General features: G+C 35.8%; 1 protein-coding gene across 1 annotated transcript; it reads left to right on the top strand.

Annotated features, from left to right (window-relative positions):
• Nucleotides 1–1,755: 1,755 nt before the first annotated feature.
• Nucleotides 1,756–27,375, top strand: LOC121383154 (long-chain fatty acid transport protein 4-like). The gene is made up of 11 exons (XM_041512982.1): nucleotides 1,756–2,317; nucleotides 6,101–6,489; nucleotides 7,752–7,904; nucleotides 9,651–9,720; nucleotides 11,365–11,566; nucleotides 12,909–13,101; nucleotides 13,517–13,660; nucleotides 15,877–16,014; nucleotides 17,599–17,763; nucleotides 19,632–19,778; nucleotides 21,146–27,375. The coding sequence occupies exons 1-11, from the start codon at nucleotides 2,082–2,084 to the stop codon at nucleotides 21,301–21,303; spliced, it is 1,995 nt and encodes a 664-aa protein (XP_041368916.1). The 5' UTR covers nucleotides 1,756–2,081; the 3' UTR covers nucleotides 21,304–27,375.
• The last annotated feature ends 193 nt before the right edge of the window (nucleotides 27,376–27,568 follow it).

The raw sequence follows: 27,568 nt of genomic DNA, 5'->3' as shown, positions 1-27,568 counted from the left end.
ACGGAAATTGATAATATAAACAATAAAATCTAAGTAAAGTATGATTTAAGTTATCAAAAACGGTTATAATAGTCAAAAATATGCGTTAGTGTTTAAAAACTAGGGTATGTCCCAATGAGAGAAAAAAAGAGATCTAAACATACATAAAACATGCAAGTATACAAATAAATCCAGTCTAATAAGGTCTCATGTTTGATCTCAGGTCAGAGAACCTCACACGGTGCAAATTGTGAGTCTTCACAGTTAAATGACGATATCCATTGTTAATCCCAGCACTGAGACTAGAAAACTACAAGTTCCTAATACAGGGTGTTCCCCCAATATGACGTCATAATATAGGAATCCTTGCTTCGGTAAAGTAAACGAGCATTTTCGAACACTGTCCAAAACACGTGCGTCAATCGGATCCAACAAATAAACGTTACGGATATGTGTCGGTCTTCTTTAAAAACAATTGGTTCGAAATCATCCGTTAGTGGATGCATTTTACGGATCCGATAAACGGACTGTTAACGGATATATTTGTCACTAGCTTAAGGCGCCTTTCTACTCACCTCCAACCCCAAAATAATCATGGCTAGATATGTTGTTGCAGGACAATATGAAAGATAGAGGGATGGCGGCACACCTACAAATGGAGGGGAAACATCACATGTATTTTAGGGGTTTAGAATGAAACGGGTAAATGTTTTCAGTGGCGTAGCCAGGGGGCCATTGCCCCCAATTAAACTCTACAATTTTTTTTTACATTTTTTATAAAATCATACTTGCAAACACACACACACGCACACACGCACGCACACGCACACACACACACACACACACACACACACACACACACACACACAAATTTAAATACATCGTGTGGTCTCCCCCACCCCTACCCCAATATAAAATACTGGCTACGCCAGTGAATGTGATTATCCTCGAGTGAGGGCGAATCCCTCCCCAGGGCCCTGTAACGCAAAGCACTCGTAACACTTACGTCAGACGTACGCAACTCATTACGTATGGTGTACGTCTGACGTAAGTGTTACGAGTGCTTTATGTTACCGGGCCCAGGTTCCTACGATGCTGCTCTGAATGGATTACCTGAGCAGAGTTCTGCCAGACCGAGCAGAAAAACGTCCGCTTGACTGGTTTATACGCTTCACGGTAAACCAAATGGCAACGTCGAAAACCAATCAAATAGTTCGCGAACGTTCGCTGACTAAATTCGGGGCTGGTTTTACCGGCCTCGGTGGCGTCGTGGTTAGGCCATCGGTCTACAGGCTGGTAGGTACTGGGTTCGGATCCCAGTAGAGGCATGGGATTTTTAATCCAGATACCGACTCCAAACCCTGAGTGAGTGCTCCGCAAGGCTCGATGGGTAGGTGTAAACCACTTGCACCGACCAAAGGCCATGGTTTGTGCTATCCTGCCTGTGGGAAGCGCAAATAAAAGATCCCTTGCTGCCAATCGAAAATAGTAGCCCATGTAGTGGCGACAGCGGGTTTCCTCTCAAAATCTGTGTGGTCCTTAACCATATGTCTGACGCCATATAACCGTAAATAAAATGTGTTGAGTGCGTCGTTAAATAAAACATTTCTATTTATTTCGGGGCTAGTAAAAAAATCATCCCTACCACACATGTATACTGTGACGTCATCAATATATGGGTTAGGGTTTAAGGTTTGATTATTTGTTTATTTTCGAAACGTCATACCCAACAACGGGAGACGACGCATTTTTTTTAGTGTTGTTAGGCTGCCCAGTTAACAGTTTATCTTTAATCTCTTTAAAAAAAAGAAAAAAGAAGCAAAATATTTATTTTTAAGTAGGACCTATATTTTATAATTATACATTTATTGTTAGTGTCTAATAAATGAATAGCTCAACATTCTATTTTTAGAATCGGAAACAGTTTTCAATGTCATGTAGGAGAATTCTTTTGCGTTATAAACAACGTCACGGGTTGTTGACCGACTTCCCTACCTTGGACGCATGGACGCGTGTTAGATGTTGATGACGGAGTGTCTGTAGTTTCGATAGGCAACACTGTTTAGTAATATTACGACACCTCTCGAGGACTTTGAACTCTGATGCAGTCAAAGTCTATCGAGTTCAAAGTTGCTCGCTCACTCAGATCGTCGATCTACCAGTTGACAGAAAACACCATGTTGCTGAAGGTTGCAGCGTTTCTCGGTTTCGGCATATTTTTGTCTTATCTCGGCTATGGGTGTCTTATGACAACCGGCATAGTTTTTCTGGCTTATTTGGTCACAGGAGGCTACAAGTTCACATGGATAGCCATCAAAACATTTAAACGTGATTTGAAGTAAGTATAATGATTATGGTGTTGAAACATGTTTGTTTAATTACTGACACCCCAGCACATTGAAGATTATAAGTAGTTTGGGATGTTTTGCATCAATATTTTGATTGAGAGAATGACAGAAGAAACCTGCTGCAACAATATTTCGGAATTATGTCCTATCATTTGCAATTTTATAAAGCGATGCTTTAAGGGAAAGTGTACCGCCCGTTCCCCCCATTAGTTATCGATCTAAAGAGGGATTTTTTGATGGGGTATATATATCCCTAACCCTAACCCTAACCCTAACCCTAACTAATATCATCATGCTACAAAACGACAAAAAAAAAAAAAAAGGAAACATTAATAAACTATTATAAATGATGAGGGGAACGGGTGGAGCTCTTGCCGCTTTAAGTTGCGTGAAAGCATATGAGTTGGAAGTAATTTTAAATTGTTTGCATTTCACGTCTGTATAAAATTATAAACTAATGGAGAATGTACGAGGGTGTGTGGATTCGTGAAAAATAATTCACGAACACCATAGGTGCTAATTGATGTTTTTTTATGGCTCTACACTTCTGACAATATTTGCTTTTACCTAAATATTAATATCACTAGTAATGAGGCTTAAATTACATATATGTATTTGTTGATGCAGATGTTTGTTCATGTAATTAATGTATATTTATGTTATTGTTACTGCAGATAAATGTATATTATATTGTTATTTTTGCTCTGCCATATTCGGGTGTTATGCAAATAAATTACTATTCTTATTTCAACTTGTTACCCCCTCCTCCACCCCATTATGTATAAAAAGGGAACCTCGCCCTAACCTAAAAACTATACCTACGGTAAACACCAGTCACTTTTCAGACCCTTGTTTTGGCTTCGTACACGATAAATAAAACCTATCCAATGGTCATGTTTTGATATTATATATTTGACAACAGGTACTTTTTATTTTTGGGGCAAGACATAGCCCAATGGTACAGCGCTAACTTGATGCGCAGTCAGTGTGGGATCGATCCCCGTGGGCTATTTCTCATTCCAGCCAGTGCACCACGACTGGTATATCAAAGTCCGTGATATGTACTACCCTGTCTGTGGGATGGTGCATATAAAAGATCCCTTGCTGCTGATCGAAAAGAGTAGCCCATGAAGTGGCAACAGCGGGTTTCCTCTCTCCATATCTGTGTGGTCTGTGACCATATATCTGAAACCATATAACCGTAAATACAATGTGTTAAGTGTGTCGTTAAATAAAACATTTGGCCTCATACACAATAAAAGTAACATTCAAACTCATTTTTTTGATATGATATATGCAGGCATTGAAATAAGCATTGTGTCTGGTAACCCATTTACAGGTTACCACAAAATATACCCTGGTAACCTATAGGTTACCACAACTATACAGACTGTTTTCCGGTCCTTCTATGTTTAAATTAAATGTTCTTGCAAACTACTCGGCAGCGCATCCAGTTGACACTGCTAAAACGCGGATGTTCTGAAATTGTATTGGAAACGCGGAAGTCCGGAATGCATTGCCTGATTTACGTTCGGAAACGAAACTACTGTTCGTTGAAATTTTTGTCAAGAACAAAACACTGTTCTCAAATTTTCTTACATGTGGTAATCTCCCAGTAACCTGAACGACCGTTCTGACTTATTTCGATGCCTGTATATGTCACAAATGGTACTTGTTTTCTTTCTTTTTTTAAATTTAAACATAAAATTTTATGTAAAATTTAACTTATGAAAAATACACCAATGTACCTTTGCCATCTGAAATCAGTTATGGAGGTATGTGAGACATATGCCTCTATCTTGATGTGACAACCTTAACTCGCAGATGTCCGCTCCTGGGACGGTAAGCTAATCTTCCTGTGGCTCTGAGATGCCCAACTAAACGAGCATCGTTGACTCGTGTACCCCAAATTGCTGGGTGACTTGATGTGATTGCCCCTGCATAATTAGAGCAATAGCCCTACCCCTATCAACTTGTGACATTCGCAGCATTTTGCTTTTCAAAATGTGACATGGCGAGATGAGTGATATTCAGACGGGTGCATTAAAAAACCCAACAGATTTGAGGGAGGATCTGTTATGGTTTGGGAGGGAATTTTTCTCATGGCGTGAAAACACCTCTCGTGATCATCCAGAGCAATCTTACAGCCGTAAGATATCGGTATCAGGTCATCAGGCCTCATGTGCTTACACTTAGCCATGCGAGTAACCTTACGTTGCAGCAGGATAATGCGAGGGCGCATGTTGCAAGGGTTTGTAGTAACTTCCTCAACCAAAACAATGTCCCAATGCTTACTTGGCCACCCTACAGTCCAGATTTGAACCTGATCGAGCATTTGTGGGACGAGGTGGATAGGAGGGTCAGGAAGCATGTCAACGTCCTAAACAACATCGCCCAGCTCACAATGACCCTTCTTCATGAGTGGAATAACATCCCACAAAGGACCATAGACAACTTGATTGGGTCAGTGGTAAGGAGCAGTGACTTCAGCCCGGGATCGGCACACACTATTGATTTGGATCAGAAAATGGCGTAGGGTACCCAGATTTCAAAGTTATCCATGCAAACGCTGTCTGTGATAACAACAAAACTTGTCAAAATTTAATCAGTAATGAAGGAAGGAAATGTTTTATTTAACGATGCACTCAACACATTTTATTTACGGTTATATGGCGTCGGTAATGAAGACAAGCTAAAAATCCAAACACTGAAATAATCATCAATATAACATTTGAAATATTTACCAATTAAAAAAACTTGCGTTTGTTTTTTCCATCAGTATACAAGTATTTTGTGTCCCACCCTCCTTGAATGTTGTCAGCAATGTCTCAACTGATAAAATAAATAGGTCATGACAGTGTATTTGCATTTGCATTGAACTGCAAGAATAATCAAACGTCAAGCCTACTTCAGTTATTTGTAAACTTGGGTGTGTTATTTTTCTTAAATATTACACAAAAATTGACTTCTACTTTTCTTCTTATGTCAGACCAAACTAAAATTATTTACTAAAAATATTTTTGTAGGAATGCAGCAAGGGATCTTTTATACGTACTTTCCCACAGACGAGGAAAGCACACACCACGAAATTATTAAAGATCAATATTCAGTATGGTATATCTTAAATGGCTCCCCATAATCTATAAGTTAGGGGAGCAATTAATCACTCCCTTCAAGATTTTCCATGGTGAGGTCTGTTAAAATAACTAAATATATCTTTGCTAGCATTCAGTAGATGGGTCCTGAGACCTATCAGTTCCCATCCCCAAATTGTTAATTACTGGTACATTATTCTGCACACCTTCCTCCTTGCTATGATCAGAACAAAAACTAATTTACGTGTACATATTGAATACAGTTCTTCACATTTGAAAATATCAGACGAGTGATAAATCACTCTCCTCATAAGCTCCAGGCAAGTGGTTAGCAGGACGTTTATTATGTTCATGGAATATAAATGTAAATGATTCCAACTTGCATGTATATATAATAATAATAATAATGTAGTTAAAAGTTTTAAGCCGGCTTGGTTTACACCAGCTTCTGTTGAAGTAACCAGTGAAAGGCACACTCTTAATTTTAGGTGGATGATGAAGAATCCTCCTGAGATGAAATTAAGGTGTGATTGCACACCTCAGATGTGAAGCAGTGATGTTGTGCACTAATTATTATAGAGCCCTGGTATTGTAGTTTAATCAAACTTTTTAGATCACTTTGTAATACTCTGCTTATTAATTTCAATGAAATTTTCTTAATTATATTTTCTATTTTAGGGGACTTACCATCCTGTTCAAGTTGTCCATGCTTGTGAAGTTGTATACACGAGGGAATATGACAGTTCCCAAGATTTTTGCTGAAAATGTCCTCAATTATCCACGTAAACCTTGCTTCATATTTGAAGACAAGACCTGGACATTCACAGATGTTGATCAGTATTCAAATGCTATTGCAAATTATTTTCTTGAGCGTGGCTACAAGAAGGATGACACAGTAGCTCTGTTTATGGAAAATAGACCCGAGTTTGTATGTTTCTGGCTTGGATTTGCCAAAATTGGCATCAGGGCAGCTTTGATCAATTTTAATTTGCGTGATAAGGCATTGGCACACTGCCTCAGAGTGTCTGGGGCCAAAGTAACAGTGTTTGGAGGAGAATTGTCACAAGGTATATACATCATTATCATCATTGTAAAAATGTTTTAAATAGCTAGTTGGAAAGACCATTTTTAATCATTCATGTGGTCAATATTTTTTACAAACATTTCATCATGTCATTGATCAGTAAACTACCGTAAATCTTTGAATAGGAAGGAAATGTTGTATTTAACAATGCATTCAACACATTTTATTTACGGTTATATGGTGTCAGACATATGGTTAAGGACCACACAGATATAAAAAGAGGAAACTTGCTGCCACCACTTCATGGGCTACTCTTTTCGGTTAGCAGCAAGGGGTTCACAGACAGAATAATACATACCACAGCTTTTGTTATACCAGTTGTGGAGCACTGGTTGGAACAAGAAATAGCCCAATGGGTCCACCGTCGGGGGCCTTCTATAAAGCAACTTCTGCTTTTGTTACTTTGTCAGGTTAATAATGACGGTATACTCATCATTTCCACTGCATACTGTCAAAAGCTTACATGGCGAGAAGGGTTTTTAATTTTTCATTGAGATAAGAGGTTTCTACATGTACAAAACAAATTTGAAAGTGTACATTAGAATATGACTACGGCTATGTTAGGAAAAATTGTATGCAAAAAACCCACTAGAAGCCTGCTTTGGGAACAAAACATACCATAGATGTTCAAGAGAGCATTAAAATGTGGAGTGCAATAAAAAATCAATGCTTTGCATGTACATGTATTTGCAGTCAGAAAAAGGAGGTCATACATTAGACTAGTGGTTATTTTTTTTAATTTGTCACTCACAATTTTTGTTATTTACATGCACATTATATTTTGTTTAACTGTAATACACATTGGCTTATTTGAATGCTTAATACAGGTATATAAAAAGTTAAAATTTAAAATGTGTTTTGTTTAACAACACCACTAGAACATGTTGATTTATTAATCATGTCAAACATTTTGTAATTTTGACATAGTTTTAGAGAAAAAACCTGCTACATTTTTCATTTAGTAGCAAGGGATCTTTTATATGCACCACCCCACAGACAGGATAGCACATACCACAGTCTTTGATATACTAGACCTGGTTCACTGGCTGGAACAAAACCGACGTGGTTTGATTCCAGACTGACCATACATCAGGCTTTACCACTGGGCTACATCCACCACTAATACAAATGTATTTTGGCCATAATACTCAGTATTGTGTAACTTGTTATTAAGAAATCTTATTTTCATTTTTTTTTTTTAGCTGTATTAAAATAATCTAGTTTTTATTTTCATTTCTATTTCAGCTGTAAAAGATGTATTGCCACTGTTGGGGAGTGATATGTCTTTGTTCTGTTTTGGAACCATGGCAACCAATGATCTGTCACCTGTGTATCTGGACGCGGCACTTCAACAAGCACCAAGGTATCCACCACCTGAGGCTGACAGCAAGTTCAGGGGTTAGTTGATTTCATCTTCCTGATAACCAGTAAATTAAAACCCACAATAATAAAAGTGGGTGGGTCAGTAACACTAACCACTTCAAGGGAGGATCCAGGAAATATTTTAGGGAGGGGACCAAAGGCAAAAAGGTACATGGACCAACTCTCGGTAAAGGGCACTTCAGTGAAATTTCTAAGCAAATTGTTAAAGGGGGTAAGGGTCACTGGGGTGGTCAGATCCTCCTGGTTCCCTCCCTTGGATCCACCCTTGCACTAAGCTATGGAAATATAAATTTGAAATAAATGGAATAAAAAGAAAAAGGAATGTTTAACAGCACCTCGGCACATTTTAAACTACAGCTGTTTGGTGTCTAACGTGGGTGTTTGGACACTTGGTCACGCAATAGCTGATGTATTTTTCATGCTTGGGTGTCATTAAACATTCATTCACTCATGCATGCCATTCAAAAGAGAGAGAGAGAAGAAAGCTGCTCTTCCACATAAGCTACTCCTACTACAAAGCATAAAAACACCAATGGATCGTTTGGATGCACTTTCTCGTTTGCCTATGGGGAAAATGCAAATATATAATATAAAAAAAATCCCTTAGACTTTTTCAACTGAAGTATTGTGTAGCAGTAGTGGATTTAAATTGAAAAATGTAGTGGATTTAAATTGAAAAATGTAGTGGATTTAAATTGAAAAATGCTGTACACGTTATGATTCATGTCAACAAATAGACATTATATAATTATATGTAAATTTAGTTGATATGTTATATATTTCTTCTGAAGTTTTGATATGCATTATATCATGTATATTTTGTATGAGCTGTTAATGCAATAAACCCTGTTACAGTAAGAAGTTGCATGACACTAATTATGTCTACCAGCCTCGGTGGCGTTGTGGTTAGGCCATCGGTCTACAGGCTGGTAGGTACTAGGTTCGGATCCCAGTCGAGGCATGGGATTTTTAATCCAGATACCGACTCCAAACCCTGAATGGCTCAATGGGTAGGTGTAAACCACTTGCACCGACCAGTGATCCATAACTGGTTCAACAAAGGCCATGGTTTGTGCTATCCTGCCAGTGGGAAGCGCAAATAAAAGATCCCTTGCTGCTAATCGGAAAGAGTAGCCCATGTAGTGGCGACAGCGGGTTTCCTCTCAAAATCTGTGTGGTCCTTAGCCATATGTCTGACGCCATATAACCGTAAATAAAATGTGTTGAGTGTGTCGTTAAATAAAACATTTCTTTCTTTCTTTCTAATTCTGTCTTGTTTACAAGGCACAAAATTCATTTCATGGAATGGGAAACAATCTCTGCTTCTGAAATTTTGATCTGGAAACAAAGGCTAGACTGCATACACTGACATAAATTTTACCCTAAATTCATGTACATTTAATATTAGTCATCCTAATGTCGACATAGCTGGCACTAATTTCTTAATCTGAATAGTTGTAAAGACCTATAAGATCAAGAGCAAAAACTGCTTATGCAATTTATTGTCAGAAAACATTGTAGGCATTTTGCGTGGCAGAGGAGCCTCTTGCTACCTGCAAAGTTCTATATGTTTAAAATGTTTTCGAAATGAAATGATATATTGTAGCTATAGTTAGCTGAACAAAAAATGTAAATACAAGTTTATCTGAAGTTTAACCCTGCCTTAAAAAAAGTAAATGTTATGATTTCAGTTAACTCCATGCTAAAATCTGTCACTCACTTGTCATACATATCATGGATTACAGTTATTGTATTTTTCAGACAAGTTGTTTTATATTTACACATCTGGAACTACCGGACTCCCAAAGGCTGCTGTGGTGTCACATACTAGGTGAGTGTTATTCTGACTATAGAGAAAAAGTAATTGTTTGATAGGTTAGTGTAAGGCTGCCTATCTCACTATATTTGTTGATTCATGTCTTATGAAGTATTTGTCATTATGTGTCACATACATTTTAATAATTTTCTTTGTATTAATGCAGGTTTGTTAAAAATCTTCCTTGGCGCTCAGGTTTTGCAAGTTCTTGTTTTGAATTTCAATTGATTATGACAAATCACAGAAGTTCTGTAGCTCATATTTATAATTTATTTATTTATTGAATCCCAGTTATAGTGTAAAAACCTAAATATTTAATAATTATAAACATCTTCAAAGTTGTCCGACTTCGGATCATGTCCGATTCAAGATCAGTTTTATAAAATTTCCTGTTAGAGACTCATCCCCTTCAGAACTATGTTGAAGTCAGTGGTTGCTAAAAATTACCTATAACCATTTAATGCATGTTTCCGACTTATATAATTATTAATATTCCAGTATACTTACCTTTTCTTTAACTTTAGTTAACTTAAAATACACCTTTAAGACAAAACGACTCCTCGATATCGTTTTATAAATCAAATTAAAATAAATAAGTACCTGTTCCCAAGGAAAGGTAACTCTGTCATTACCGATAACTTTGAATAACACGTAGGGAATGATTATATAAAAGTATTACACCTAATTAATTTACGTGCATGTCATTATTTTGCTGGTTTTCAAAATATTCTACATAGCATTTGATTGATTGTGTGTATGGTGTAGATAATTGCAGATGTGTAGTAGTTCAGGTCAGGTCATAGGGCTTTACGTGCACATTCAGAGCAAGTTGTTGTAGCGCATGCCTGTCCTGGGCACAAGAGCTGACCACGGCTGGCTCCTCCGTCCAGGACAGGAAAGGTGGGGGAGGGGAAGAGGAGGGACCGCCTGCACTGCAAGGGAGCACCAGCAGCCCGACCGTGGTCGGTATCAGGCGGAGGCAGGGGGTGATGGTGCTATTGAATTTGGAATGGAGCAAAGTATTATGCCAAAGAGAAAAGGTGCACAATTTGGGTTGAGGAAATTGGGCGCAATTTTGAACGGTTGGCCAAAAAGAAAGTTCCAGAACTAATATAAGTTTTGACATTAGTGAATCGAGAGTAGCTCATTAATTAGACCTCTATGATGCTGTTGTGTCTCCCTAGGTTGCCCATATGGCCCTTAAAAAGGACCTGACCCCTTCTGGTCATGGCATGACAACCCAGGGGAGGCTTGTGCACTTGTGTACACACCGGTAGGCAAGGTGCTGTTGTTCCGGGGTTTTTCCTGATCTTGTTGTTGTTGCAGTCAACGACGTCCTCCTCTTCAGTGTCACCAAGTACCAAGTAGACCACCAGCAGCAAGTATTTGGGGGTGGGATAGGGTAGGCTGGTATTCTTTTGTCCGGCTTCCCCTGGGTGCAGTGCAATTGTGTACTCGGAGCCGGTATTCTTTTGGTCCGGCTCCTTATTAGAGTACGTGCTGGGCCATTGTAGTAGGTGTTTTATGGAATATATATATACTAGTCATGCCACTGACGTTAGTTTTCTCAGATAGCCTCTGACTTTCAAAGACAATGAAGAGCCTGTCCTACATTATCACAGTCACATACATGCAATTAATTATGTCAATATTTTTCAGATTTTTCTACATGACGTTTGGATCTAGATATGCCTACAATATTGAGCGTGACGATGTGATCTACAACATGTTACCTCTCTACCACACAGCAGGTGGCATTCTGGGTGTAGGACAGGCGCTACTCGGAGCCACCACTGTGGTGATACGACGCAAGTTCTCGGCCAGTCAGTTTTGGACCGACTGTGTCAAATATGAATGCACAGTAAGTCTTTGTGTAAAACATGGGTTGCTTTGTTTATTACATGTATATCTTGTTGTCAGGGATTTAAAAAAAAAAGTGTATTCTTTGTTAAAAAATTAATTTTCTTTTTAACATTTACAGTACCTAACTTATATATCCGATATAATATACTTTGCCACAGTTAGTCTAGCAAATCAATTTTTTTGTATTATATTAGTATCAATTAGTTAAATTCAGACTATTACTTGTCTGACTGGGAGCTCTGTTAAAACAATGACGTTCCAGGGATTAACAGAACAAAAAACAACAACAAAAAAACCCCTTGTCTGTTGCATGTTTAAAGAAGCAAAATTGTTAAATGTGTATTTATCACATTGTATTTTAGCTTTGTATGATAAATGGTTACTTATGGCTGGCTGTGATATTTATTTATCACATTGTATTTTAACTTTGGATGATAAATGGTTACTTATGGCCGTCTGTGATATTTATTTATCACATTATATTTTAACTTTGGATGATAAATGGTTACTTATGGCTGGCTGTGATGTGTATTTATCACATTATATTTTAACTTTGTATGATAAATGGTTACTTATGGCTGGCTGTGATGTGTATTTATCACATTATATTTTAACTTTGTATGATAAATGGTTACTTATGGCCATCTGTGATGTTTATTTATCACATTATATTTTAACTTTGTATGATAAATGGTTACTTATGGCTGTCTGTGATATTTATTTATGATATTGTATTTTTAAGTTTGTATGATAAATGGTTACTTATGGCCGTCTGTGATATTTATTTATCACCTTGTGTTTTAACTTTGTTTGATAAATGGTTACTTATGGCCATCTGTGATGTGTATTTATCACATTATATTTTAACTTTGTATGATAAATGGTTACTTATGGCTGGCTGTGATGTGTATTTATCACATTGTATTTTAACTTTGTATGATAAATGGTTACTTATGGCTGGCTGTGATGTGTATTTATCACATTATATTTTAACTTTGTATGATAAATGGTTACTTATGGCTGGCTGTGATGTGTATTTATCAAATTGTATTTTAAGTTTGTAAGTTAGCTCTATGTGATGAATTGTTTTACTTGATAAATATAAATCAATCATGTATCAAGGATGTTCAGTCGCTTTAATTTTTAAATGTGTTGAAGTGTCGTTAAACACTGATTCATTGTTTCGTGTTTATTATCATTCATGCATTATTCATCCATCTTTTCATTCATTCACCTGTGTATTAATTCATCTTTCAGTCCACTCATTTATTTCTTCATTCATTATCCTGGCTGTTATTGATACATTCTTTTGTTAATCAATATTCTGGGTTTTTTGGCAGGTAGCGCAATATATAGGAGAAATTGCCAGGTATTTGTTGTCACAGCCATTCCGACCAGAAGAAAACAAACATAAAGTTCGGCTCATGTTTGGAAATGGTCTTCGCCCACAGATCTGGGAAAGTTTTCAGAAGCGATTTGGTATACAACATATTGGGGAATTTTATGGTGCAACAGAAGGCAACTGTAATATTGGTGAGTTTTTTTGTTTTTTTTGTTAAAAAGTTAAATAGCAGACTATATATTGTTGGTTAGAAATGTTTTAAGTTCTGTAGTTAGATAGTCATGAGTTATCTCCCTTGATGCTTATGGTTTGAAAATTGATGAACAAGAAACTGTTGTCCTAATTGCTTTCAGTGTAAAAATGGAAAAAAAAAGAGTAAATAGATTAGAGATACCAATGTTTTGCACTTGTGTCAAACCACAGGGGCTGAATATAGTCATGATTTAATAAATATTGCAGATATATTATTAATTAGTGTAGTAGTAATAATTATTGTATCAAAATTAGAACATTTACACCATAACTTTAAAACATTTTATTGTAATAAAAGCTTATTATGTTAACAGTGTGTTAAAGTAAATGTTTTCGTGGGTTTTTTTCCCCCAGTAAATTTTAATAACAAGATTGGAGCTGTGGGTTTCACAACCAGGATCCTCCCATTCTTGTATCCAGTGACACTGATTCGAATCGATGAGGAAACCGGAAAATACATGCGTGATCGCAATGGAATGTGTATCCATGCAGAACCAGGTCAGTAAATATTGCATCATGTGATTAACATTAGTTTGAAAATAAAAACATTGACCAAAACGGATAGCATTGACTCTCTGTGGTTCATTGGCGTAAATATTATACTTGACATGTTCAGACCTGTCAACCTTTAGTCAAGAGAAAGCAGGAGGTGCGTGTTGAAAAAGCAGGAGATTTTGTCAAAAAGCAGGAGATTTTTTTAATTCACACAATTTAACCCAAAATCGCAAGATTTAAAAATCTTTTTATTATAATAAGTTATATGAATACTATATAATGTCATATATACTTGTTAACCTTAGATATTGGCATTAAAAAAAAAAAAAAAAAAAAATTATTAATTAATTTAAAAAAAAAAAAATTAAGTTTAAATATTATTATGATTTAATACAGATTTTTAAAATGACCCCAATATTTTATCCAAAAATGTTAAGAACATGAACTAGAAATTAAAAAATTAATTAGTACATTTACGGTATTACACTTACAGCCTTGCGTTACATTATCATTTGTGGTTAGTGTACCAAAGTACCAAAGACAAATTTATATAAATCTTATAAATTAATATTCAGTTTTTACTATAATGAGGAATGGTGGCGTGGTACTCATTTAAAATCATTATAATGATGCAATAAACATTGTATTTTCATTAATCATAAGTAAAACCTCATTACGGACATCGTGTGAAATATACCGGAATTATACCCATTTCCGTGAGTAACTTTATGTCAATGTCAAACACAACATTTTTTAATTGTACACAAATAATTTCTTGAAGTATACCCTTATAACCAACATTTTACTGCACAAACATACACACACACAAACTGACATTGTATGTTTATACAGCTAATTGATCTTTTCGTTGTCTTGCTGTGACATGTGATTTTAACATGCATCGTGTGTATCGCTGTCAACTCGGAGTCTGGCAGTTCAGATTCGTCATAGTTGCATTATGTAATCCAGTGGGAAGACATTTTACAATTCAGAGGTGTTATTAGAACTAAATTGGATAGTTTTTTTTATATGGCAACTATGAATGTCAATACACAGCCTGTTGAATTAGCGGCAACACGCTTCGTAGCCATTACGATGACAACAAACATTATAATAACACGTCATTTTATAAACTCCATGTGCTTTTTTAACGATATAAATAGGCTATCCCACAATTCTCACTTTGGCAAAGGTTAAACAGTCGGGACAATTCGGCCTGTTACATTCTCAGAAACCGAAAGTAGTCGACATTTTCCGAATGAGAAAAAAAGGCAGAGTTACTTCCCTTATGTTATTTTGACAAAAGAGGATCGATTTTTTTTTATGCTTACAAAAATGTCATTGAACTGGAGAAATTGTCTCCCGCACAGGTGAAAGGAGATTTGATCAAATACCGGGAGACTCCCTCGGAATCCGGGAGGGTTGACAGGTCTGCATGTTAAAAGTGACAGACCATAGTTTTTAAACACTACAACATATTTTTTACTATCAAAGCCATTTTTAATAATCTAAATTAGAAGTATTGACATTTTATTATTTAGAATATTCATTTTCATACACTTGAAATGTTTCTGGTCATCCAGGTTTTTGTAATACCCCAAAATCTATTTTTCATAATTCTAAAAATGCACGTTTATCTCAGAAGTAAAGGTTATCGAGACGAGCTCTAGTTATTTTTAGACAGTATTTCCTCATTTAAACATCACAGACTTATGCTTCTCTCTGTTATGACCGTATCCAAATGTGTGTCGCAGGTTTGTAGATTAACAAAACGTAGTGTCAATTTTCAAGGGCTGAAACTAGGGTCTGCGTATTTAATTGTTATTTTAAGTAGATGCTTTTAAAAACATTGTGCAATTTTGTCAGGGGAAAAGCTAAATTTTAACGAGAACTAAAATGTAAGAGAATTGTTTTAAATATTGGTTTTTGTTTTGTTTTTACGAAATAAAAAGGTGAGATATAGTTGTCACGTTTCCAAAGGCGGCAATGCCGACACCTTTTGTGTTAAAGTTTAACATTAAGCTTTCTCATTTAGATCAGTTTTTCACAAACTATAAGTCCTAAGTCATTGAAACTTGGTTTGTAGTTGCACCTGTGGATGGTCATCATAGTGCACTGAAACTATTTCTAGGTGGGTGAGACATTTAATTCCATGGTATTCTTAGATATACAAAATGTATTTTCATTGTATTAATCTATGTATTTCTCTTTATTGCCAGGACAACCGGGAGAATTGGTTGGCAAAATTGTCAAGGGGAATCCACTACGTGAATTTGATGGCTATGCTGACAAACAAGCAACCAGTTCGAAAATTGTTGAAAATGTCTTCAGGAAAGGCGACAGTGCCTTTTTGACAGGTATTTTAACTGAAGTCACAACAAAATGTGACCAAACATTGTTTCTATTCGTAGTTTAAGCACACAATTTAAGATACTAAAATAAATAACATTCATACACCCATTGGAGAGAACACCACTTAGCGATATTCAACAAACATGTCATATCGATTTAAAGACATATGATTGGCTGCTCCAAATTGATAAACCCAGTCGACGAATGAAATAAGCATGACAAAAATTGATTGGTCTTTTACATGCATGATAAACTAAAACTGATTGCTCTGTGATGTATAATTTACTGCTAGCACAAGTTCCGTAAATAGCTTTTTGTTGTGAAAGATTTTTGTTTTCAACCTGGTTTTTGATATGCAAGAAATAGAATACTGTACACTCATGTCTGTTAGATACCATTTATCTTACGTCTTGTAAAATAAATGTTTTTTTAACGGCCACTCTTGAGTATTCTCTATTTATCTGCATATTTTAAAAATTAAGTATCCGTTATTGTAGCAAAATGGGTCACATGATCGATCATCATTGATGTACCCACTGCATTATAAATTTCTTTTCCTGATAAGTACGCATGACTGGTATATAAAAATGTGTGTTGGGTATTGTTCTGTTATGAGCTAGTAGCCTATTACCGTTGACACACCGGAATCCAAAAACCAAAATGATCCATAAGCATGCTGCTTAATCCACACACGTATGTGAATTGACACCAAAACAGATTGATACCGTTTGGTACTAGTATTTGGTATGTCATGTCATATCCAGATCAAAACACATTGATATGTTTTAAAGTTTGGGGTGCTTTTATACTTGAACAATGTGTCACATGCAGTTAAGCCTGTAAATTGTGATATAATTGTGATGTATGTACATCAACTGATTAATTAACAAATATTTTTAAATGCTTGACACTAAATAACAACTATATAAACAATGTGCTGAGGTGTTATTAACAATTATACAAACATTCGTTTCTTAATATACAGTCAAACCTGTCCTAGCGGCCACCTGTATTCAGCGGTCACCTACCTTAAGTGGCCACTTGTTTTTCTCCCGAACGATTTATAACGTAAATGCACCTGTAATAAGAGGTCACCTGTCTAATGCTGCCCCAAATGTTTACTAGTATATATAAGGGATATTTAACAACAGCGATAAGGTGCAGCAAATAACCAATCTTCACACCTTCAGGAATACTAGCACCCATTCAGTCCCGACATCTCTACTGTGTATCAGTTAAGAAAGTATGACTATGGAGTGCATCTAATTGCCTCTGGGCAGGCTACGCTTGACATTTGTAGATTCACTTATTATGACAATATACTGCATGAAGTAGAAATTAAATAATAAAATGGAAAGAGAAAACAAACTTGTTGAGAACGGTTAATTTAATACATTCCAGCTGCAGTTTTTCCTGAAGGAGGCGACATGTCAAAAGTTTATTTATAGTAAACTGTGAAGCACACATGTTTTAAAGACTATATGTCGCAACCTGTAATCAGCGGCCACCTGTCTTAAGCGGCCATTTTTATCTACAAATATGAATATTCATTAAGCACACATTCCTTTATCATTGCACTGTGTTACCAGGTGATGTGCTGGTGATGGATGAAGAAGGCTACATGTATTTTCGGGACCGCACTGGGGACACGTTCCGCTGGCGTGGTGAGAACGTTTCTACATCCGAGGTGGAGGCCATTGTCAGCAACAGCATTACCTACCAGGACGCCGTCGTGTATGGGGTGGAAGTTCCAGGTATGTGTGGCGACTTTGTTAGCTACTGAGGAAAATTGTGTTTATTGTTTCCTTGCATTTCACAATTGACCAGTTTCTGTGGTTGCATATTCTAATTTACCTATTTCTATGGCATAGCGACTTTTCATTACAGCCTCTATGGTGTTGCCGTCCCAGGTACGTGTGGTGTCTTTGTTAAGTACCGCTGGGGTGTCGTTAAACATTCATTCATTCATTGTTAAGTACCGGGAAAATTGTGTTTATTGTTGTTTTCTTGTATGTTAGTAGCGACCAGCGTCATATTTTATATTTTAATTTCAATACTCTACCTTTAAAAGTTGTTATATATTTTAATTTGAATGTTTAGTTAAAGTTTTTTTTAAATATTCTTTAGTTTGAAAATTGTTAGTTAGCTAAATTGCATAATTTTTATGCTCCGGTTTCAGCTTGTTTAGGTCACATGACATTCGTTGTAGACTGTAACAGTGCTAAACACTGTAGCAAGTTTGTTAATTAAGTTTGTGGTTAATTTAAGGAAAATTTTATTAGCCAAACATTAAATGTTGTATAAAATTAGCAAGTAGTTATAGCAGCCTTTAATTTTATTTTCATCTTGTATTACTGTTCTTAATGACATCACTGTTGAACCATGATGATGACTTGTACCGTGTGTATAGATATACAGTATTGTCCTGGCATTACATTTTAAAATCTTTATTTTGACTATGGTCCTGTGCCTCATTCCACAAAGCGACCTTAGCGCTAAGATCACCTTAAGTGTATATAGTCGTTATACACTTAAGGTGATCTTAGTGCTAAGATCGCTTCGTGGAGCAAGGCCCTAGACTCATATTTTCAAACCTAACTTTGCGCTACAATATTCTAAAACCATCATAGGGTGTGACATCACTATGGCATGTGTTGTAGTGATGTCATAACCTATGATGATTTTTATTATACTGTAGTGCTAAGATAGCTTCGAAAATTTGTAGCCAGTCTTTTATGAGTTGTACTTTTCAGTTGGACAAATTATACTGTTAGTAATCTGTTGAAGATGGTTGGAAAATGTGCACCAAGATTACATTTTCTTAAACAAGAGTCAGTCCCTGAATTAGCTTTGAGGCAACTATATAATTAAATGTCCGAATACTATAATATACTGATGGAAAGAAATAAGGGAACACATGGAATTGTAGACCAAATTTAATTCACAACTAGCGTAGGAATGTCTGTATTTCATACCAAGTTGTAATGTGGGATTGAATATCTGTAGTGTTGACCGACCTCGGTGGTGTCATGGTTAGGCCATCGGTCTACAGGCTGGTAGGTACTGGGTTCAGATCCCAGTCGAGGCATGGGATTTGTAATCCAGATACCAACTCCAAACTCCCTGAGTGAATGCCCCGCAAGGCTCAATGGGTAGGTGTAAAACCACTTGCACTGACCAGTGATCCATAACTGGTTCAACAAAGGCCATGGTTTGTGCTATCCTGCCTGTGGGAAGCGCAAATAAAAGATCCCTTGCTGCTCATCGGAAAGAGTAGCCCATGTAGTGGCGATAGCGGGTTTCCTCTCAAAATCTGTGTGGTCCTTAACCATATGTCTGATGCCATATAACCGTAAATAAAATGTGTCGAGTGCGTCGTTAAATAAAACATTTCTTTCTTTCTTTCTTTCTGTAGTGTTGAATGAGCTCCCTATGTGTTCCCAGTCAACAATATGAATTGATTTTTGATGCAGTCATTATTTCTTGTTGCTATCTGTGTGATCCTTTATTTCTTTCCATCAGTATAGTTACCAAAGAGTAGCCTAAAGCCTGTTTATTGTAGTCAATGACTATTTCATAATAAAACATACAATATAAATGTATATGTTTACTTTGTTTGTAGGCTGTGAGGGTCGCGCGGGAATGGCCACCATTGTTGATGTGAAAGGAACTGTTGACCTGCAGCAGTTGAACACGAGTTTCAAGCGAGCGCTTCCCGTCTATGCCAGACCTGTGTTTGTTCGACTCGCCCAGGAGGTTAACACTACAGGTAACGATGGGAGGCCTTGTAGCATGTTTCGTATCAATACAGACTTTTTTATTAGTATTAATATTATAGTATGCCCAGACACACGTGCAGGGGGATGATTTCAGGGGTCAAAACCCCTCCCTGCTCAAGCCACTTTTCTTTTTTTCAATATATTTTCCGGGGAACACAACTTGACCCCCCCTATTAACTTTGCTTGCCACAGTCTTTCTTGATTAGAATATTCGGCGCATTTTTTTTCATTTTAATGTTTGTAAGAAGTAAGATGGATCATTCTTCTGATGATCAGAGGGTGGCAGAATCAATCGCCTTCTGTGAACTTTGTTTCCCTGTCTCAATCAATGCCCCATGACTGGTTCATCAACAGCTGTACGTACTGTTCTGTTTTAGAGGAGCGGGATGTAGCTCAGTCAGTTGAGTGCTTGCGTCGCAGGATCAAACTACCTCAGATTGATCCATTCAGCTGATTGTTTTTTTTCTCGTTCCAACCACTGCACCACAACTGGACAAAGACCGTGGTATGTGTTTTCCTGTCGGTGGGAAAGTGCATATAAAAGATCCTTTGCTGCATTAGAAAAAATGTAGCGAGTTTCCTCTGATGACTACGATTCAGAATTACCAAATGTTTGATATGCAATAGCCGATGATTAATTAATCAATGTGCTCTAGTAGTGTCGTTAAACAAATCAAACTTCTTTTTTGTTGTTCTGTTTTGGGGAAAGAGAATATAAGAGATTTCTTGCTGATTTATGGTTAAGAGTAGCCTATGTGGTGGCATCAGGTTTCCTCTCTGTTTCTCTCAATCAAGTGTCAAAATATCCATTGGTTACACATAAAGGCCCAATTTCACAAAACATCGTAAGCCTGGTTTTGCACATAAACATAAATGTACGACTAAACCACAATTCTTATTACTATTATAGTACAACAAATATAGTTCTTTTGCCCTTATAATGCCCCACCTTCCATATTGATGTAATTTTCAGCATGAAATAGATGCCAAACACTTGTAAATGTATGTCACAGATGTAAATTTACAATGTTTTGTGAAATTGGCCCCAGATAGTTATAGTTTAAAAAAAGTGTTGGGGTCTTATTAAATGTATTTCGTTTATTTCATTATTTATTTCTAGTGTTTGTAGTAGCTCAGTTTTATTTTGCTTGGCTAGCAGTTTACTTTTTCTTGGAAAACTAAATTTTCAATAGTCTATTCCAAACGTATTTGCGAGTACAATGCTTTATACTTAGATCTTTAAAATGTTTTATAACCCAGATATATTACTTGTGATTAGATTAATCCAGTTTGTTTCATTTCCATGGCTACAGACTCAGTGTGGAATCTTTAATTGTTGTCCAAATATTTCTTTCAGGAACTTTCAAGCTGGTAAAAACAGATTTACGCGAAGAAGGATTCAACCCCAATGCCACCAAGGACAGAATATTTTACATGAACCATAAGTCGGGAGAATATGAACCTGTCACTCCGGAAGTGTTTTCTGGTATAAACTCTGGTAAAATCAGGCTATGAGTGGTGGCCTTAAAAGTGGTATGCATTTGTGAATGGTTGTGTTATATTCTGTGGTGTACTATGTGTGTGGTGTGCTGTGATGGTACCTCAATACAGGAGACGTGCCACATTGTGGACATCTTTAAACATGTTTTCCATCCATATCTGTAGATACAAACCATGCAACCTGCTATAAAGGACATCATTTCATCATTTATGTATCACAACCTATACACATGTCGGTTACCAACCTGTACATGAGATATAACATAATATGCTTATTTTGATGCCTGTGACCAGTTCGTAAAATTTACCTGCACATCGGCAATTGCTTATAAAACTCTTCTTTGTTTTAAGTCCAGACTCGAGATGTTGGTAAAATGTTTGTATGCTCAAAACTTCATTTAATCATCTAGAATCGATCCCTTTGGGCTATTTCTCTTTCCAGCCAGTTCTCCACAACCTGTGTAGCCTAACACAGGCCGTTCTATGTACTATCCTGTCTGTGGGATGCTGCATATAAAAGATCCCTTGCTGCCAATCTGAAAGAGTAACCCATTGTGTTGTGGCATCAGGTTTCATCTTTCATTATCTGCATGGTCCTTAACCATATGACTGATGCCATATAACCATAATTAAAATATGTTGGAGTGTCGTTAAATAACATATTCCTTCGTTCATTTAATCGTTGAGTCTAGACTTTAAAGTTTAATAAGTGCTCCTAGAGCCAGGTTTTGTTGATGGCCTTTATAGTCCGGTTTTATTGTTGCTGGGTTTTTTGTGATATTTTGCTAGAATTTTCTAAAAGGCAGCCATATTATTTTTTCGCTCAATGTTCCAAACATTATGATGTTGCAATAATACAATTGTATTGGTGACATTGTAAATCAGGATAACTTTGTGATGACTATCACTGGTGTCGAGCATATTCTAACAAAAATGTACCATTACCCGGTATTTTCAAATCTTTTTGTAAGAAATATTTTCTTAAATAAAATGTTATTGTTCATATCCATCTTTTTAATGTTTTATAGAAATAATTCTCTTGAAATTCTTTTTGTTTTCTTACTTTAAAAAATGTTGCGTTTTTTGTTTTGGGATTTTCTTTCAGTGCATTTATTTATGTGACATTGAAAATATGACAAGAGAGATACTATGCTAACTAGTGACATTTGTTTTTTATTGTTCTTATGTGACAATAGATAATAATCTAACTACCAGTCATGCACTTTTCGACAGAATACTAGTATTTCCAACAAATAAATTAAAATTGGTGGAATTGACATAACAGAAACAGAAACATTCAAAGGAAATTACTAGGTTATTTGAGTAAAATTATTCGTAAGCTTGAAAGACAAATTTAGTTGTATTTAGAATAAGTAATTTGCCTAATTTATTACAGTTGTATCGTATGCAATAGATAATAATAATAATTCATGTTGAAGTGTTTTTAATCTATTTTTCTCTTTGACGTTTAGAGCTAGCTCTTTGCTCTTGTAAAATATGTTATCTCATTGGTAACTGTTTTATCCTGCTTTAGGAGAGGTTTTAATAAAAGCCTAACCTGTTGACTTATCTAATACATGTTCTAAATAAAGTTGGTAAATAAAACTGTTCCAAAAAGTTTTGTCTGCCAGCGGTAACATTATGTTTAATGTAGGTAGCCATGAAATTATTCATTCAGTTATTAGTTCCTCGTCATATAAATGTTTTTATATTTATGAAAAATACATGCAATGTACTATTTACTGTACTGGGTGAAGTATTGACCCTTTCAGTCTTGTGGACCAGTTTGGACTCGTCAGCTGTATCAAAATGGATAGGACTCTAAAGTAATATAGGTCTAAAAGGGTTAACATCCTAATTGCTTTGTGGTGACCTGTTGGCAACATCAGAAGTTAGCAAGATCAATTGATTCACTTTAAAAATGAAATAACAACATTTTGTAAAGTCTAACCAAATTCATTCATATGTCAATATATCACAGCCAGACCTTGCTGTTTTAGGGGAGATATCCAGGCACAGCAGAAGCAAGTAAACATTGGGGGGGGGGGGGGTGCTGACTGTGATCGAAGGCACAAAGCAAAATTTCTTGGGGGTTCGGGGGTATGTTCCCCCATAAAAGTTTGAAAACTAGATAACCTTAGATGCAATTGCCTGCATTCTACAAGTAAAATTAATCTTTGCCTTAAGATTTACTACCAATAATATTTTTTATTCAGAATTATTGGAGGGGCTAGAGACCCCCCAAACCCCCCACCCCACCCTGCTCCACCAGGCCTGGATATCACTCTCACTCCCCATCACTCTCCTTAGTTCAAGGAGAGTTATCTTAAATGGCTCCCCATATCTTAAATGGCTCCTCGTATCTTAAATGGCTCCCCATATCTTAAATGGCTCCTCATATCTTAAATGGCTCCCCATATCTTAAATGGCTCCCCATTCAAGTTAAGGGAGCAATTAATCACAATTGTTTTCATAGCAAGGTCTGGACAATCATCCTTTAAAGTTTTATTATACCATGTTGGTAATTTCATAGGTTTTCATTAATTATTATATTCTTAATATTGAGTTTGTTTACAAATGGAAAAAGAATTATTGCTGGGGAAAAGCAAAATCTAGGTGAGTCACACTGGTTATAAGAGCCAGTTTTGTTTTCTGGATTGCTCATGGATATGATCTTAGTAATTATTTTACGAATGTTTAACTCTGAGGTCATGTTTCCAAGCTGCTTTACTCTGTAAGATGTCCAGAATAAAAATCATTCTTTAATTAGACAATTGCATCATAATTATATTTTGATACTTTACTGTGATAGGATTTTTCCTCACTTTCTCTCTCTCTCAAATAGCCACATTTAAAAATAGGAAATTGTATATATTGGATCATTTAATGTGATAGGGCAATATGCACAGTGTGAGATTGAAAAACAAAATTAATATCATCACATGTTCTATAAGTAGAAAATTGTATATACTGGATCCTTTATTATGATAGGATTATATTTAAGATACCATATTATGAACAAAGAGTGTTACCTGTTGTTTATTGCAAGTAGTAAATTATGTAGCAGCTAAAAGGGCATAGTACAATTTTTTTCATTCATCTAATAGGGCAAATCTCCAAGTTATCTGACTTGGGTGTCGGCATAACAAGTATTTAACTTATGTACGGTCCTTAGTGGCATATATGTTAACCAATCTTATTTATTTTCATGCTTATATTCATTTACGGTTCAAGCATACAGTCCTGGGCACACCACACACTTCAGCTATCTGAGCAGTCTGTCCAGGACAGTGAATTAGTGGTTAGTTGTTAATCTCTTAGTGGGTAGCAAAAGAGAAGCCGGTATAGTAGCCTTGCACATACCCACTGAGTCGTTAAACTCGCTCTGGGTGGGCGCCGGTACTAGGATGTGAACCTAGTACCTACCACACCCAAGTCCAGTGGTTTAACCGCTACACTACCAAGACCAGTGGTTGGTTTAGATATGGGTCATGAGAATAGTAGTTACTGGTTTGACATCCCAGCACCGTTTCCCACCGTCGTGTGATTTAATGGATCACTGACAAAGTGAAAAGTCACTACACCAACTTGTATCTTACTTTTCATTTAATAAACTAACCATTAATTCTGGTCCTAGACGGAGAACCCAGATCGCTGAGATATGTGCTTAGGACAGCGTTCTTCAATCTTAAGTGGATATACACACACAAATCAAATTAAAATAACTTTACTGCTTTGTGTTAGAACTACTTTTATGTCTTGATAAACATTGATGTTTGTACATACACATATTAATTAATCAGAATAGATTATCGTTTATAGATTTGTAAGATTATTGGGAATTTTTTGTTATGAATATAAAATATATTATGCTTGCAGGTTACAATTTTAAAAATATATATTGCTGCAAATGTAGAAGAAGCTTGGAGGTGTTTGTGATTACTGAATGTTCTACTTTTACTTACTACTTCCATCACATTGTTTATTATTATGATTAGAGATTATGATTTTTCTGTTAAATAGTTAAAATTTTATTCAGTCATATATTAGACTTTGTTAAGATAAAGTATTTTTGTTAATTGGAGACTGGTTTCATGTATTCAGTTCTTAAAATATTAATTGAGAATCGTTCTCGGATGTGTTTTGTCTGTTAGAGTTGGTAATTGTTTAAGGTACAAAACTCTTCAGAAGAACAGAAATGCTAGGGCTAGCTCTTTCAGTCATCAAAAGTGCCACAGTGAAATTGTTTTTAATTTGATAAAATAATTTCATGTAATTATTGATTTTTTGTTGGAAAATAACTACGGGTTTCTGCAGTTAAAACTTTAATGGAAAATTTTGTGGAATTTTTGGCTGACCCAGAGCTAGCCGAGAAATACATAGTATTGTGAACCAGTTTTCTTTCTATAAGTAGAATTTGTTTTAATTGGACACAAAATAAAAAGATGCCATTTGAATTGGAGTTTAGGCTGTCATTCATCAAATCTGAATTTAAGTTAATTTGAAAAATATTTTTTATAATACATTGTACATTCAAATAGAGACTTAATATGAGAGTCAACTTGTTTAATTAATCTGTATTTTGTTACATTTTGTTTGGATAAAAGAATAAAAATGGATCTGGCTACGCATGGTAAAACGGTATTCACTAAATTCCTACAATATTATGTTGAACAGTTTAGCATTGATCGACTTCTCAGTCCGAATACTGAATAATTCTTATCTACCCTTGTGTTTTCGACGCCATATAACCGTAAATAAAATGTTTTGAGTGTGTCATTAAATAAATCATTTCCTTCCTTCTATCTGTTATCCTGGACTCTGTGGAGATGGGATGTAGCTCAGTATTATATACAGAGTCAGAGGGTCAAACAAAGGATTCTCTTAGTATGTATCCCACATGGTATTTAAGATGTACATCAACTCTTTGATCCTTAGAAACCTTCCATCTGAGGACCTCAACATATGGGGCTGACGAAACTTAGGGTTGAAAGGGTTAATGTCATCAACATGATTATTTATGTTGTTCGTGTTATACATAGTAAATCATAATATTATAGCTATAGTCCGTCCCATCGTTCTGTAAACATGTTTTTTGTAAATAATTTCAGTTTTATTTGACGTAATAAGAAAAGCAAAAGTGTTTTGGAAATAACAAAAATAGACTATTTTTGTGTGTGTAACGTACAAATCAATCGGCTCAGAAATAAATAACTTGTAGTAAATTCCATAGTATGAAAAAAGGCATTCCCTGTGGGACGGACTATAGTACATTAATTAACAGTTAATTTGTGTGCCATGTTGTTTACCCAGGATTGCCAAATTACAATTATATTAGTTATTAAATGTCTTATTTTTATATAGCCTCTATCTCTTTTTCTTTCTTTGATTGCATTTCTGTACATTCTCCACAATACTTGAATCACCTACATTGATATTATTACAAAATTCTAATTAAGGCAGCTTTTACTGAACAAGCTTTATTAATAATTAATATTATTAAATATAAAAAATAAATAGTGTAAAAAGCTTCACTTTTTTTGTATAATATTTTGTTAATTTTTATATGAAGGCTTTAGTGATTTACTTTACTGAATATCATAGACTTCAACTTGTTAGTCCCCTATCTGTCCAACTGGAGAGAATTATAAGTTTCATCTCTGTCCACCCATCTGTCTGTGTGTCTGTCCGTTCATCTGTCCCACATGTTTTTTCACAAGCCTTCAGATATTCAGCTGGAATTTTGTGTATACATGTAGCTTTATCATGTTACAGATCAAGTTTGAGTTATGGCCCTTGAACCTAGGAGATGCAAAAATAAAAAGCCAGGAAAACAAATTTTTGTAATGCTGAAGACATTGAGATGAAATTTTGTAAATATAGCTGTATCATGTGCTGTTACACATCAGGTTTAACTTTCATAATGATTTACCTATTTTTCACAGTTATGGCCCTTGAATTTAGGAGATATGAAAATTTGTTGGGCCCGGTAGGGGACATGTATTAATTTAGCAGTACTTTCAGAATGCTTGTTTAAAATCAATTTGTTCTGGTTCTTCCATTGTTATTTTGAAAACTAACTGAATATGCTTGAGTTTGTTTTTATTAATACCGGCGGAGCCAGTGCTTATAAAACTTTAAACTATACAGAAATCTCTCATGACATCACATTATACAATGTGTATGGTGCTGCCATAGTGTTAAGTCTCAGACTCGTATAGAGTCTTTGAGTCTAGACTAAATGTTTTATAACCACCAGGCCAGTTTACCATGCCTTACT

Source organism: Gigantopelta aegis, chromosome 10 (assembly GCF_016097555.1).
Source record: "Gigantopelta aegis isolate Gae_Host chromosome 10, Gae_host_genome, whole genome shotgun sequence".
NCBI classification, from domain to species: Eukaryota; Metazoa; Mollusca; class Gastropoda; order Neomphalida; family Peltospiridae; genus Gigantopelta; species Gigantopelta aegis.
The sequence above is the reverse complement of the archived record's forward strand: the minus strand, read 5'-3'. Positions and strand labels throughout refer to the sequence as shown.